General features: G+C 38.1%; 2 protein-coding genes across 2 annotated transcripts; both read left to right on the forward strand.

Moving 5' to 3' along the window:
- Positions 1–3,177: 3,177 nt before the first annotated feature.
- On the forward strand, positions 3,178–6,342 carry LOC124213372 (alpha-glucosidase-like). Its single transcript, XM_046614667.2, has 6 exons — positions 3,178–3,376; positions 3,557–4,017; positions 4,097–4,534; positions 4,617–4,872; positions 4,991–5,336; positions 5,421–6,342. The coding sequence occupies exons 1-6, from the start codon at positions 3,208–3,210 to the stop codon at positions 5,491–5,493; spliced, it is 1,743 nt and encodes a 580-aa protein (XP_046470623.1). The 5' UTR covers positions 3,178–3,207; the 3' UTR covers positions 5,494–6,342.
- A 5,187-nt stretch (positions 6,343–11,529) lies between these two features.
- LOC124213371 (alpha-glucosidase-like) lies at positions 11,530–14,119 on the forward strand. The gene is made up of 6 exons (XM_046614666.2): positions 11,530–11,725; positions 11,860–12,323; positions 12,404–12,847; positions 12,994–13,249; positions 13,371–13,716; positions 13,802–14,119. Exons 1-6 carry the CDS (start codon positions 11,557–11,559, stop codon positions 13,872–13,874), a joined length of 1,752 nt encoding a protein of 583 aa, XP_046470622.1. The 5' UTR covers positions 11,530–11,556; the 3' UTR covers positions 13,875–14,119.
- The last annotated feature ends 1,705 nt before the right edge of the window (positions 14,120–15,824 follow it).

The raw sequence follows: 15,824 nt of genomic DNA on the forward strand, positions 1-15,824 counted from the left end.
GGACGCGATCTCGTTTACGTGTTCGAAGAACTGAAGCCCGTGGTTGGAAAATACTTATGAATATCTTTGAACCAAGCGGGTTTGGGTTGACCAAGAGCCGACCCGTGAACGTTGCACCTTCAAACTCATTTCGAGTCTAACTAATAACAATGTGATTGATACCAACAACGTCCCCATTCAAACTTTGGAAGGACAATGTGAAGTTCGTTATCAGCGATTCAAGAAACCTTGTGGCACCAATTGTCATTCGCATCCGTTGATCCGTTCTCGAGATATCATTATTTATATTTCATTTTTTATAATTATGTAATTGTAATTATTCGAAAAGTACTGAGCTAATCAAAGCCAGATCTGATTAGTTCTAAGTTTAGAAAAGCCGCTTCGATTGAAATCAAATTCATCGAAATCCGGTAACTGGTTCTCGAGGTATCGTCGGTAAAGAAATTGTTCAGATACGTACATACACACTAATACAGAAAGAGGTCCACCTGGAAATGATTGGAGGTGACTCTCTAGATCTGGAAGCGTCGAAGTCTAGTGAAAACTCGACTTTTCATTTTCGGGGTAATTATAATAACTTCCTTTTTTCTTTGAAAATAGAGAAACAGGAAGTTGAAAATGTATGAAATAATGTTGACAAATTTGGTACAATGTGACATCCTCCAGATTTTACGTTCCTTCAATTTTGTTCCCGCACTCTTACAGCTACTTTAAGGCGATCCGCAACCTTCATTTCCAGCTACGTGAAGTAACAGTGTCACATTTTTGAAAATTCTATTCTGGGGAGTATTTTTGGCGTACCACGTCGCTTCTTCCTTTGAAGCTGAGTTTACGTAATTCCTTAGCGGTACCTGGTACGAAGTACGTTTGATCTTCGTGGCATCTTTTGTCATTTCAGGTGTGTCACGAGCAGAAAAATTAGCTTAATAATTCACGATATCCGCCTACCTAAATTGCGCCATGTTGCGGAACTAATACATACCTGAAAAATTAAGCAATTTAGTGCAATGTTGCGGAAATAAGACCGATGTATCGTAACGTCAAGTTTCCTTGATCATCAATTCAGCTGTGTAATGGTAGACAGAAACCTCGCTAAAATTAACTACATCACGTCGCACATTATTAGAAATCCGAGGCACTAACAATCATCCCTCTAGTTATCTCCACTAAATATTCAAATTGAGTTTACGTCCATTCGATTAGTCAAAAACTCACCCTTAAGCATAGAATAATCTTCCGTAAGCTTGTCAGGACTGTACGTACAAATTAAGTTGACAAAAATAAATCGATTAGTTCAAAATCATATGTTTCAGTTGACTTGATTATGGCTAAGGAACAAAAGAATTAAAACTAAACCTACTAAGATAATACCTACATACCAAATGAATCCAATACCAACGATCCTATTGAAATATGCCTGTTGAACGTTGGCCACTGAACTTGAAACTCTTCACCAATGGAAGTATGCAAATTACAATTACGTGACAATTATTCCGCACCGTTGAAAATGGTCGGAAATTTACCACACCTCTACCGTACAAACGTGTAGCTGGATTAAAAAATTCGTGTTTTGAAGTGAATCACTAACCATTCTCCTTAAATATTCAAATAAATCTCCTAATTTTGCTCAATTTGGTTAGAGGCACGCAAAAGCGTATTTCGAATTTACGAAATTATGTAGTGAATGTATTGTACTAGTAAACTACTATACATATTCTGTACGTTATTTGGCATTTGCTCAACATACCGCTGAATTTAAGTGATAAATGTACAATTCTTCACATCTAAAGAAATTCGAATACGGTCTGTTAAACTCAATAATTTATCATGGCAAAAGAAATCATTTCGCATCTGTATTGATTTCGCTTTGCGATTTCGAATATCCCGTAACTAGATTTGGAAATCTCGCATGTGGACTTTAAATTGTGTAGTCCGATTTCGAATTTCCGAAACCTGAGTTTTAAAATTACCCCGCAGAATTTTAGTTTAACATGACAGTATGTTGCACGTACTGTATTTTAAAAAAAAACTCCTGCCAAGATCAACTCGAATTGCTGACCGTCGAAATGTAAGCATATAATTATCTTATTCGAAAAAAAATATTTGACAAGAACACAGCATATATAATTATTCTCATCCTTCAAAAAAAAAATCATTACAAATAAAATAGGGCGGTGTCAATCGGACCCCGGTGTAGCAGTCAAGAGATGACGAAACTTTCCGACTGACAATGAGATATAAACAGTGAACATTGTCTCTGCTTCTGACACCCAACTATGAGTGTGCTACCGAATCCTACTGTCGCTGCGTAATTGCAAGCGAAGGATTGGCAACTGTTATATAATAGTGTTGAAAATCCAGAAAACAAACATTAAATTAGTCCGTGAAACTTGGCGTGCCTTTTTCAAGGCATGATGCATACATGAAACGATAATGATAGAATTTGGTTTATTTCTCAAGGTACTTTTCTATAAAGGCCCGTCAAGTACCGCTTAACACGACGTATAATTGCGTAAGCTGGGACGAGATAAAACATCGTACATCTAGTTTTCATTTGAGAACTGAAACATTAAGTTTTTCATAAAATTCAAACTTAAAAAACATTCCCATGCGTCTCACATGTTTCGCTTTAAGTTTGTATGGGGCTGGGAGAAATTATTTTATACTTTTTAGTACTTTTTGAGAAAGTTTAGAATGAAAAAATTTGCATGTGACAAATTTGACGTTTATTTCAGTTTCTCTTCACCTGATTCTGGATTGACTCCCAGTCCAAACTATAAGAATTTTTCTTTCCCACATTTATTCAGAAAAATAAATAATACTGCGCCGTCATCCAGTTCTGCACTATATTTAAAGTTTCAAGTCTCTATCTCATCGAAAACTTAGTTTAAAATCGATTGCGAAATATTTACGGACAATTTTTACGGATAAACAAACGGACAGACAAAATTCGAGTTAATAAAAACGTTCTCATTAACATTAAAATATGAAGACACACTAGGCCTAACCCCCTACTCCTCTCTTGCTTTTTGACGACGTGATAATATGTCATGTTACCAATTACCGCCCCCCCCCCCCCCCCCCCCCCCGACGGTATGATATCATTTGCGAATGACTTCTAAAGTTGCGAACACGTGGCACTCGTTTTATGCATATATACCACGGAGCACGAATAAGATTTCAATCGGCGAAAAATTGAGTACCACGATGTGCACGTTACCGGTACTGTTCTTGATACTTGCTGTTACGGCATCGATTGATGCCACAACCTATAATGTCACAACGCCAACGGAGTGGTGGCAAACAGCCGTCATCTACGAAATCTGGCCTGAATCCTTCAAGGATAGCGATGGCGATGGGATCGGTGATTTGAATGGTAGGTATAGAAAAATAATTTTTTAGCACTTGAGGACTGCATTTGTTTCCTTCAATTCACTCAAAAGTAGTTTTCGATGACAATACAAGAACCGCTGAGGGACCAGTTTTGATGTTAACGACGGTACTCTACTGATTAAGAGTAATTTATCTGAATCTACATAAGTTTGAACGGTTGCAGGTATTACGAGCAAATTGAGTCATTTTGTCGACATGGGCGTCACGTGCATCTGGCTCGCGCCTATATACGAGAGTCCCTTCGTCGATAGTGGCTACGACATTTCTGATTTCTACGCATTGCATTCAACTTACGGTACACTTGACGATTTTACAACTCTGGTCAAAACCGCCCAAGAATTGGGACTTAAAGTAATCATCGATTTTGTTCCGAATCACACAAGTGACGAACACGAATGGTTTGTCAAAGCAAAGCAAGGTATCGAACCATACTACAGTTACTACATATGGAACGAAGGAATTATGTACGGTGATTATCGTGGACTGCCAAGTAATTGGATCTCTGGGTTCACTGGCAGCACTTGGGAATGGGTTGACGAACGTAACGCCTATTACCTTCACCAGTTCAGCAAGCACGAAGTCGACCTTAACTGGAGGAACCCTGACGTCATGGAGCAAATGAAGGTAAAATGCACTTTTTTTGTTTGTTGAGAAAAGAGGCGATATATCCCAAAACGATATCTCACACGTCATGAGTTTTCAGAAAGTTCTTACGTACTGGCTTGATCTTGGGATAGACGGCTTCCGCGTCGACGCGGTGCCCTTTTTCGTAGAGTCTGCTAATTTTACGAATGAGACTTTGTCCGGGCAGGACGTCCCGTCGGACACTTATTACTACTTGAACCACACCGAGACAAAGGATCAATCAGAGAGTTATCCACTCGTACAGGAGTGGAAGGAACACATGAACAACTACACAGTCTCACAGGGTAACGACAAGGTGCGGGTCATGTGCACAGAAGGATACTCTGCCATTGACTACGTAGTCAAATGGTACGATTACGGTTCCGATGTGCCATTCAATTTCTTTTTCATTTCCGATGGCCAAACTTCCGCTGTTATAGACACAGCTACAGATATAGTCGACATAATTACGAAGTGGTATAACAATATGCCGAGTGACCAAACAGCTAACTGGGTGGTAAGTCATCGTGTGATAGAGAACACAAGTTTAGTCAATTTAATACGCGAAAGTAAGTCCTGAGACTTTTATTTTCCCGCAGTTAGGAAATCACGACAGAAGTCGAATCGCCACCAAGGTTGGATTATACCGAACTGACGGGATCCATTTCTTGATTCTTCTCATGTCTGGCGTTCCTACTCTTTACTTCGGCGACGAAATCGGCATGACCGACACATTTCTCACCTGGGCAGAAACTACTGATGTACAAGCATGTAACACCAATGAAACAGAGTACCTCAGTTGGACCAGAGATCCCGAACGCACCCCTTACCAATGGGATAACACAACTGCTGCCGGTCAGTATTTCACGTTGTTTCTAGTTTGGTGAAATAACTAAGGTCGCGCAGGCTTGAAGATAACGCAACTTCACTTGAAAATAGTCAAGATAATTTTTATCCGATTCACACCTCACAGGATTCTCTACAAACTCTACACCGTTCCTCAAGGTGAACGAGAACTATCTGACCGTAAATCTTGCCGCCGAAAAAGAGGCCGATTTCAGTCATTATAAAAATTTCCAAAAAGCGATTGCTCTGCGAAACACCACCGTATGGCGAGAGGGAACAGTCGACGTTGAACTTATCGAAGACGACGTAATAGGTGTGACTAGGCAGCTTGATGGTGAAGATCCAATCATAGTTTTGGTAAACTGGGCGAATACCACCGTCACCGTTGATTTGGACAGTTACTTTGCCGATTTGCCCGATACCATGGAACTTGTGATAGCTGACATGTACTCCGGATTGAATGATAACATTGGGTGAGTCGACCGTTTCTTGTTGAAAAGTCAATCAATCCCGATCGTCGTTCAAAGTACTTCTATCACTCATTTCTCGACTTTCAGAGATACTTACAACAAATCAAGCATGTACATCCCAGCGTATGGCGCAATGGTACTTCTGGGTACAAGTTCGTAGAGCCAGTCCGAATCAATCCGAGATATTTTGTTCTTACGACAATTTTGCACACAAGCATCAACGATGGATTGACGTTCCTTGCACCATTCGACGATCAGTCTGGCCGAAACTCATCACAAACTAAAGTTTAAGTTTTGATGATTACTTGGAAACGTTATCTTCGCCCCTTTAAAATAACGCAACAAATGTATTTGAGATCCGTTTCAAGTCGTATGTGTAAGAATGGACTCTAAACTTGAATATCTATCACTTACCGATTTGTAGTTCACGCACAATAATTTCGAAATAAAGTAGAACAAATTGTCGTAGTCAAGTGTAACCGGATGGTATATCATTATATTGTTATGAACGAAAGTTAATTGATAATTTTCAAATAATGTGAAAATCTGCTGAACCTAGCATACTCATACAATGAACAAGCCGTGAGAAAAATATCAGCGGTACTTTTCATCACGTTGCAAACCAATTCAATTATCAGAACCTAGTACCTCAAGTATTGTCAAAATCGTTTGCGGTTGCGTTTCTTCTTCATGAAATTGCTTCTTTCTCCGTAAGCCAAATGTAAAACGCTGCACATAACAGATTTGATGCAATTGTTTGCTATATACCAAATTGAAATTATGTTTATAAATTTCTAAAATGATTATAAGAATGGTAATAACAATAATACTCTGATTGCGAAAGCTACCATACATCACATCGGTTTTGCAAACGGAAAAATTTGTTTTATTTAAGAAACGAAATCAATAATCCTACAAATTGTCTCTGAACAATTTATTCGCGATCATTTTCCAATAAAAGCGAACATTCGAATTGTTAGGGATATATGAATTCTTCATGCTTATCATCTAAACGTACCCTTACGGAAAAAACCCCTAATTTTACACCCAAAATAACCCCTAAGAAAACCCTCAACCTCTAAGGGGTAAATTCGTACCCCTTAATTCAGGGTTAACCTCGAAGTCGAAGGTTTACTCCCAAGTTGAGAGCTTACCTCTTAAGTGAGGGTTAACCCCCAAGTCAAGGGTTTACCTCCGAGTTGAGGGTGAACCTCCCAATCGAGGATTCACTTTGAAAGAATTCTCGAGTCAAGAGCTTATTATGTCATTTTATTGGGATTATAGATGTAACGGTATTACAAAAGTGCATTACACACTATTAGTAAATACAATAGAAACTGACTCATCAAGAAGTTGTCTGGATATTTCTCGTTTGATATCTTGAGTCAATCATACACATATGTTATATATGCATTTGGATATTCATTTTTATCATTGAATGCCACGAAAATTATATATAAACATTATTAAATTCTTGTATATCTATACGAATTCGCGTTGAATATAGAAGGAGGGTATAATGCATCCCCACGCAGAAAAATAATCGTAAATAAAATTTAATGTACGTATGTATAATTCATATAGCCACGAAGAATTATTTATACGCAATGCATTCCATTCATTATTATATTATAATGAAGATGTATGCGTACATGTACAATGTACATACACTATATGAAAATATATAAAATATTCAGATTCGATAATTTTCAGATAATTTCCAAGAACTATCATGTAAAAAATGACTGAGAAAATCGAAGAGGGTCAATGTTTTTGATTCACCGAGTTGACGTGGGAATCCCCATATATAGTGTAGTTTATGATTTCTAATTTCAACCCTGAAAAAACTAAGTAGTATTCTTTTGGTGCGTTGCATAATGGCATGCAGGGTAAGTAAAATGCAACATCAATAGTGATCCTTATACTATATGATGCGATGGCTCAATTCCAGCGAGTTGCTCGAAAGTTGAATTCAAATTGAATCATTGGTTTTGCTATAAATAATATGTAGATAGATCATTTCACATGTTGTTGAGAATAATAGAACTTCAACGAATATCATAAGAATTACCTTGGAAATTTCACGGGTTATGTTACCCTGCAATGGCTTCAACACCAATCTTTTACTTATTATATTTTCGCGTCGACACTCAAATTTTAGAGTTTACCCTCAAGAAGAGATAGGTGTATCCCTTGGGGTTGCAGGGGACAATCCCCGCAATGTTGATAGTTCACCCTCACATTTACAATCAGTTAAATTTTAGGGATATGAATTACCCTCATCGTTGAAGGTGTACTTTCAACGTCGAGGATTCACCTTCATGTCTTGGGGATTGATCCTTCAATTGTTAGGAATTAACCTTTATCGCTAAGGGTTTACCTTCAACGTCGAGGGTTCATCTTCAACTCTTGGGGATGATATATATATATATATATATATATATATATATAATATATATAATATATATATATTAGGTTGCTCCTTATTTGGGGTGTCTTCGAATTTTCATGTGGACAAGGCGGAAACAGTTTGCAAATAAATCAATATATATATATATATGAGGCATTTCACGACAACTCAACCCCCGTATCTTTGCATCTCCAAGAACCAGCTGTTCATATTGCTAATGCTATAAGTAATTCGTAACCCTTCGAAATTCAGACGCGCAAATTCTTCTCTGTCATTACATCAATGAGTCTTCCAGTAATGTTTAAACCATCGAGATGAAATGTAACGAGAACTTACACGCGCAAGCTTTCGGAACAAGTGATAAAACAAACTCTCTCAAATTCTACAGAAATGCATACCACTTGAAATATTCGATGCACTAAATGATTCGTCACAGGAACTGACGAATGATTTTCACAACAATTCGATTCATCTGCGTATTCATAATGAATTTTGCAAGCAGTGATAATCGAAATCATGGGTTTTATGACTAATCAACTTGAAGTAAACTCAATTTGAATATTTAGTAGAAATAACTAGAGAGATGATTATTATTGCCTCGAATTTCGGTTAATGTGCGACGTAATGTAGTTAATTTTAGCGAGGTTTCTGTCTACCATTACACAGCTGAATTGATGATCAAGGAAACTTCGGTCTTATTTCCGTAACATTGCACTAAATTGATTAATTTTTCAGGTATGTATTAGTTCCGCAACACGGCGCAATTTAGGTAGGCGGATATCGTGGATTATTAAGCTAATTTTTCTGTACGTGACACACCTGAAATGACAAGAGATGCCACGAAGGTCGATCGTACTTCGTACCAGGTACTGCTAAGGAATTACGTAAGCTCAGCTGTAAAGGTAGGAGGGACATGATACAAGAAATTCCCATTAAAGTTCTAGGGTATATTTCATGTTTTTTCGATACATACGTTACTATTTATTGTAATGGTAAAATAATTCTTAGCTTTCATTCACGAACGCAAAGTGAAAAGTAATCATTCACTAGAAATTCTCTCCTGGCCAAAACGATCCTTCTACGTATGTTTTGCCCAAGGATTGGCCAAAATTGGAAATAACTCATAGACATACCTACGGATAGAAATTTGGCTGCAATTTTAGGACCTGGTCGGCATCTAGCCGGGATTCTGGCAAAAAAAATTATTTGTTTTAAAAAAATATTGAGTACAAAGTTCGAAGTAGGTATGACGTAATTTTTGAACGCTTGGATAAACGATGAAAAGATAGCGTTGACATAGACAATGGAAATTCTCGCACGTACCACGCAATTATTTGAAAGTTAGTATAGCTACAGTTTCTTAAAACTATTCCGGAAGTTTCGATTTATTAGTTGCGCAATTTGAAACTATTTTATTACGCACTACAGTGAGTTTTTCCAAACATTTTTTTCATTGCACAGCTGTATTTATCGTAAAGTATACGTAATGTGTAAATTGTCATTTTTGTAAATCCTTCGGGTGAAAAATTCGTTTTACAAAGAGAACATCATTCAACAGTGTGGAGTATTTTACTGAGATAATATTTTTAGTCATTTCCTTAATTTCGCCGTTATGTATCACACTTGATTTGATATTAGTTTATCACGAAGATTTCACGTGTTTCCTAACCCACAAGGGAGAAAACTTGTTAAAACTCTTTAGTTTTGAAAATTCGCTTCGCTTGAAAACGGTAAACATCCTGTTGGAATTCCATCATCCGGAAAGAATTTCAGGGGGAGCGCCCGGTGAAATTGTCAAGTCCGGCACGTTTCGATAGAACTAAATGCGCATCCAATTATCCTACCGAACGCCTGAGATTTTCTCAAAATTCTCCAGATTTGACAGCGTTCCCCGACATTATTCGAGACGCCCGTCTCATCCGAGCACTCTGCATTGAGCAATTATATACAACTTCAGATAATACGGAGAACGGTGAATAAAACGGAATCATCCGCTATGCCTTATGCGTATGAAATAGTTTTGCGTCGCATCTTTAGTTGAACATGCATAAACTTGTAAAAGATTCTTGCAATTTTTTACATTGCGAACTATAAACGCGACAATTCCGATTGTGGAGTCAAGGGTGAAACATCGTAATGGCTTGGATCGTATAATATTCAAGCATTTCAAAGCTTGATTGGAAAAAGTATTTTTCTTAATCCCTGTAGTGACAGCGTATTGTTGATATATTTTTGGAGTGGACACTGCCCGAAGGTCGTTGGAGAAGCAACCCCTCGAAATAAATATATATTTCCAATGGTTATACACAAAGGCTAGATACGATTGGAAAAATTCAACCGCTTGATGTATTTAGATTCCGGATATGGGAAAATTTTTGACATTTTTCAGACGGCGTTAACTTTATTGGATTCTGAAATAAATTTACGTTTAAGGAATAAAATTATCGAACTGCAACCTCTTACACATAATCGACTTTCATATTCGCCCTAGGTAAATCTTTCTAGTTTCGGTGGATCACAAACACATAGTCAAATACCCGGTTGTAATCATATAGCTGTTGTAAGATCTGCACGGTGCAAAAAGAAATTTTTCCATCATACAAATATAATTATTCGTACTTACCCTTACTTGAGGGGTAGTTTACACCCTTTATGGATGTTTCTTCAAGTATGCACGAGTACACATACACAACATTTGTGTTTTCGATGTAATGGCACCAGTCATATCAGAATGGATTGGCAAATGTATGATACCGTGAATGAAAAGTAAAACAGAGAGGGTGGTTCACCCTCTCAAACATACCTAATAATTGTGCACCGGGCTGCTCAAATGCCGGCGCTCAATGTACTCTGTTGCCTAAATAAAGGTTAATTTACGCAGTTCGACCGCCTCTATAACCCCTATCACTTTGGTCACTTGATGCTGGGTCACCTTGCAGTTATATATTTTTATTGATTTACATGAATAAAATTTTCGTTTTTGATTCATTGAAATCGGTCCAGCATGTTCCAAAAACAGTTGAAACATAAATTGATTACTGCGTTGTCTTAGGCTTTTATATTTTTAAGGCAACTGAAGTTTTCATTACCGAAAAAGCTAAAATTTTCAGTAATTATTATAAAGCCACTTAACGGGTTTAGCGGGTTGATTTTTTTCGAAATAATCATATGATATTGTATAATATTACCAAGGATTTGTTAACAGTAAGCAGCAACATAAAATTTCATTTTCATCATTGGTGTTACGTGTTTTTCTCATCGTCTGAAGTTCAAAAAAATACCGCATTCGCTTTAGCCTAACAACATGTCGCAGTATTTTTAAAATTACCTCTTTGATTTAATAATATTTTGAAATCAAATTAAAACTTTCCGATTTTAATGTGTTGTGGCAGAGATCAAGAGGTCAAATATGTTTATGCTTGAACATCGGCCAATGTCCATGATAAATACAATAATTGTATTTTTAGCTAAAAGTGGTCATCAGAAACTTTGAAACAATGAACAAAGAGGTTTCGGTCGCGGTAATAACTAACAAACCCACCGTCTTCGCAATATCTATGGTGTACAGGATTACATTTGGACGAGAAAAAAAGGTAACGCACCATGTAGAAACGTATGAATTCCGATTATGATTATAGAAGCATGAAAATAAACGACTTCTCATTGGGGGAACGCTTTTACAAAGAACACATTTTATTTGCGTTCCCCCACGCCGCAAACCAATGAGTGATGGCGAAATACGGTATCAATTATTCGTATAAATACCGCTGAAAACGGATGAGATTTCAAGCGACGAAGAATTCGAGTGTCACGATGTGTGCTCCCCAGCTGCTCTTCCTCATCCTTGCTGCTGCGGCATCGGTTGATGCCGTAACTTACAATGTCACCGCACCCACCGAGTGGTGGCAGAAAAACGTTATCTACGAAGTTTGGGTCGAATCGTTTAAGGACAGTGATGGCGATGGAAAAGGAGATCTGAATGGTAAGTCACATGGTTTTCTTTACAATGGCGACATTGTTTTCTTGCCATTCAATTCGTACACATATGTAGTGAGGTGAATGCAGTTAAATTACCAACTTCGATATTTCTGACTTTGCTCTGTAATAATTGAATAGGTATCAAGAGCAAACTGGAACACTTTGTCGACCTGGGCGTGACGTGCATTTGGCTGCCGCCCATATACGAGACTCCCATGGTTGACAGTGGCTACGACATTTCCAATTTCACTGCCGTGAACACAGATTACGGGACACTTGACGATTTCGATGCACTGGTAACTGCGGCCCATGAATTGGGACTAAAAGTAATCATCGACTTTGTTCCCAACCACACGAGTGACGAACACGAATGGTTCCTCAAAGCAAAACAGGGAATCGAACCATACTACAGTTACTACGTCTGGAACAAAGGAGTTTATTACGGCGACTATCTTAGCTATCCAAATAATTGGTTGGACGTCTTCAACGACGGCACCGTTTGGGAATGGGTCGACGAACGCGAAGCTTATTATCTTCATCAATTCAGCGTGCACGAAGTCGACCTTAACTGGACGAACCCTCTCGTGATGTCGGAAATGAAGGTGAAACATACTTTCATTTGAATAACATCTGTTTGTTTAAGAGGCAGCGAGAATTCATCTGAAATTTCGTGACTTTTCAGAACGTTCTTACGTTCTGGCTTGATCATGACGTAGATGGCTTCCGTATCGACGCTGCGCCGTACTACGTAGAGTCTTCTACTCTGGAGAACGAAACTAGGTCCGACAAAGATGTCGATTCAACCAATTATTTCTACCTGAACCACACCCAAACAAAGGATCAACCAGAAAATTATCCTATCGTGAAAGAGTGGAAGGAACACATAAACAATTATACAGCCTCAAAGGGTAACGACAAGGTTCGGTTCATCTGCACGGAAGGATACTCTGACATTGAATACATTATGAAATGGTATGACTACGATGATGACTTTCCATTCAACTTTTACTTCATCAAAGACGGAGATATCGCCAACGACGCTGTTATAGATACAGCGGAGGACATCTACGACATATTCATCGAATGGCTCGACAATATGCCATCGGGTAAAACAGCTAATTGGGTGGTAAGTCATTGTTGCATTTATTAATCTACGTTCCGTCAAGTTTGCATGTTTGGCACTTCCTCTTCGGAGGCATAGCCATTTGGAAGAAGAATAAGACGAAGAAGTTTGTATGTTCTGTAAGTTTCACGATTCTCGTTTCCATGCAGCTCGGAAATCACGACATGAATCGAATCGCTACACGAATCGGACTGTACCGAACTGATGGACTTCACTTGTCGACACTTTTGCTGCCTGGTGTTTTCACCATGTACAATGGTGATGAGCTCGGTATGACCAACACATATCTCACGTGGGCAGAAACTACCGATGTCCGAGCTTGCAGTACGACTAATACAACTTACACTCTGTACTCGCGAGACCCCATGCGCACTCCGTACCAATGGGACAACACCACTTCTGCCGGTTAGTATGCCCCATTTTTCTTGAACGAAGGCGCTAACCTTTCTCTCTGATTGGTAAACCTTTGAACTCGAGTCTCGTCAAAATTTCTCCGTGAAATTGTATATGGATCGACCACTTTCAGGTTTCTCCACAAACTCTACAACTTTCCTCAAGGTCAATCCGGACTACGTGACAGTAAACCTTGCCGCTGAGAAAGAGGCCGATTTCAGTCATTACCAAAATATACAAAAAGCAATTGCTCTACGTAACACCACCGTATGGGAAGAAGGAACAGTCGACGTCGAACTTATTGAAGATCAGATGGTAGGTATCGCTAGGCAACTTGACGGCGAGAATCCAATAGTTGTGTTGATGAACTGGGAAAATTCCACCGTCACGGTCGACTTGGATGATTACTTTGACGGTCTGCCCGATACCCTGGAACTTGTTATAGCTGATATGTATTCCGGACTGAACGACAACGTCGGGTGAGTTGATCGATTATTGTTGAAGAGTACAAATAGCCTCCATTACTGTTCAAAGTAATTCATGACTCTCCTCTCTTACTTCCAGAGATACATACGAAAAATCGAGCATAGAGGTCCCGGAGCATGGCTCAATGGTACTCCTGGGTGTGAGTTCGTAAGACCACCGCTGAATCCATCCGTAACATTCTGATGGTGCAATATATGGGCAACGAACATGCTGAGATCTTTTCAAACATTCGGCAAAGAAAATGGACGAAACTTATAGCAAACGAGACTCATAACTCCTTGAGAATTACTAACAACTGAAATTCTTGGCCTGCTGCCTGCGAAAAAGTATTTCAGATCTACTCCAAATTGTAGCCCAATAATTACAAAATAAAGATATGCCAACCACTACTTTAAACCTTCGGGACTGTTACTTGTCCAATCACAGGTTACACACTCCATCCTTTCATTCCTGTCGTTGAATTGAAAAAAAAAAAATATTGTCTCGATCGTCTAAATACAGCAGTCACGGGCGGCGAACTGAATATCACATTATTACAACAGTTTGCAAGTTGTACGAAATAGATCAAAAATAGTTCTGTTCAATAAATTATTATCGAATATAAGTACGAGGATGTACAGTCAACGAAATATTAATTCGAACAGCCACTGTCATATAGTCAATTTGAAAATCATTTTGTTCATCTGAATAGTCGTTGCCTTCATAGCGACAGGAACTATTACTTGAATACTACATCTGTCCTTCGGCATTACCGACCGTGTTTCTACTCAAAAGTTCAATGGGTTTACGACTGGTATTATACGTGTGTTTGGTAAAGATGTGAAATTATCAGTCGATGGATGATTTGCATCGGCCAACGATCTGTTGAAAAATCTGTCCAATTTTCTTGTTTTCTTGAGCAGATCATCTTGTTTTACTGCCTTCTCCTTGGCTCGTTTTCGGTATTCGGCATCGCTTAATTTCCGTCGCCCATGTCTCATACTTCCAATGAGAAATTTCAAACAACAGACTGCGTACTGATTGCGCTATGCACAGTGAAATTCTACGCGATAAGGTAGACTATGAAATTCTTTCCCACCTTTTATTTCAGTTATTGTCTAAGCTATATATTATGGCATTTGGGTGGTTCACTTTCGAATCTTTTTTTTTAATTCCACTGAGCAACCGGAAATATTGTTCCAACTTGCGTGAAAAAATCTTGTCAAACGTGGATACTACCAACAGATATTCGGAGCGAGCTACCGTATGGAAAAAGAAAAAAAATAAACAAAGAATTTACGTACTTGAGCTTTGAATCTTTGCTACTGAAAATACATGTCAGAAAGATTGAATGAATATACCGGAAATAGTAACATCTAATTTTTCCTCAATCGTAATAATAGTAATAATCAATTGAAATGCATCGACTCTTCATAACCCGTACAATGTATAAGCTGCGAAAAGTTAACAGAATTAGTTTAATTGATATTAACAATTGTGAGAAAAAAAATATATAGAATAATACGATTTCCGGTACATTTGAAATATTTTTCTATGCCATTCGAACTTTTCAAAATGTATTTTCAGTCACAGAAATACAAAGCTGAAGTAGCTAAGATTGATTTCTCATTTTTTCATGTATCGTGGCTGCCTCAATATATTTTCTAAACGGATCGACATTTCACGCAGAGTTTTTGTACATAATTTGGAACAATAATTTCGGTTGCTCCGTAAAATTGAATGAAAAGTTGGAAAATAAACAACCCTGCTGTGTGTATATAGCAGTTATACAACGAACTTCTGTATGCTGTATAAAATTGAAACGAGTAAAAAATGAGGAATAGATAAAAACTACGAAATCAATTTCATATTTGAACTTCCAAATAAACGATCGTGAGTAATAATTTTATCCTTTACTTTGTCTAAAATATAAGGAACTATACTGAAATTTCTTTCAACCCACTGGAAAGACAATAGTAACTCACTACACGAACAGACAATCACGCGGTCCTTCTACGATTCAATCACGTCCAGTATCATCGACCATATGAGCGCTTCAAATTATCCCGAACAGGCTTTGGCGATCAGCGCATACGTTTTAATAAAAATCGAGTCTTTTGCT

This window comes from Neodiprion pinetum, chromosome 2 (genome assembly GCF_021155775.2).
Source record: "Neodiprion pinetum isolate iyNeoPine1 chromosome 2, iyNeoPine1.2, whole genome shotgun sequence".
Lineage (NCBI taxonomy): Eukaryota > Metazoa > Arthropoda > Insecta > Hymenoptera > Diprionidae > Neodiprion > Neodiprion pinetum.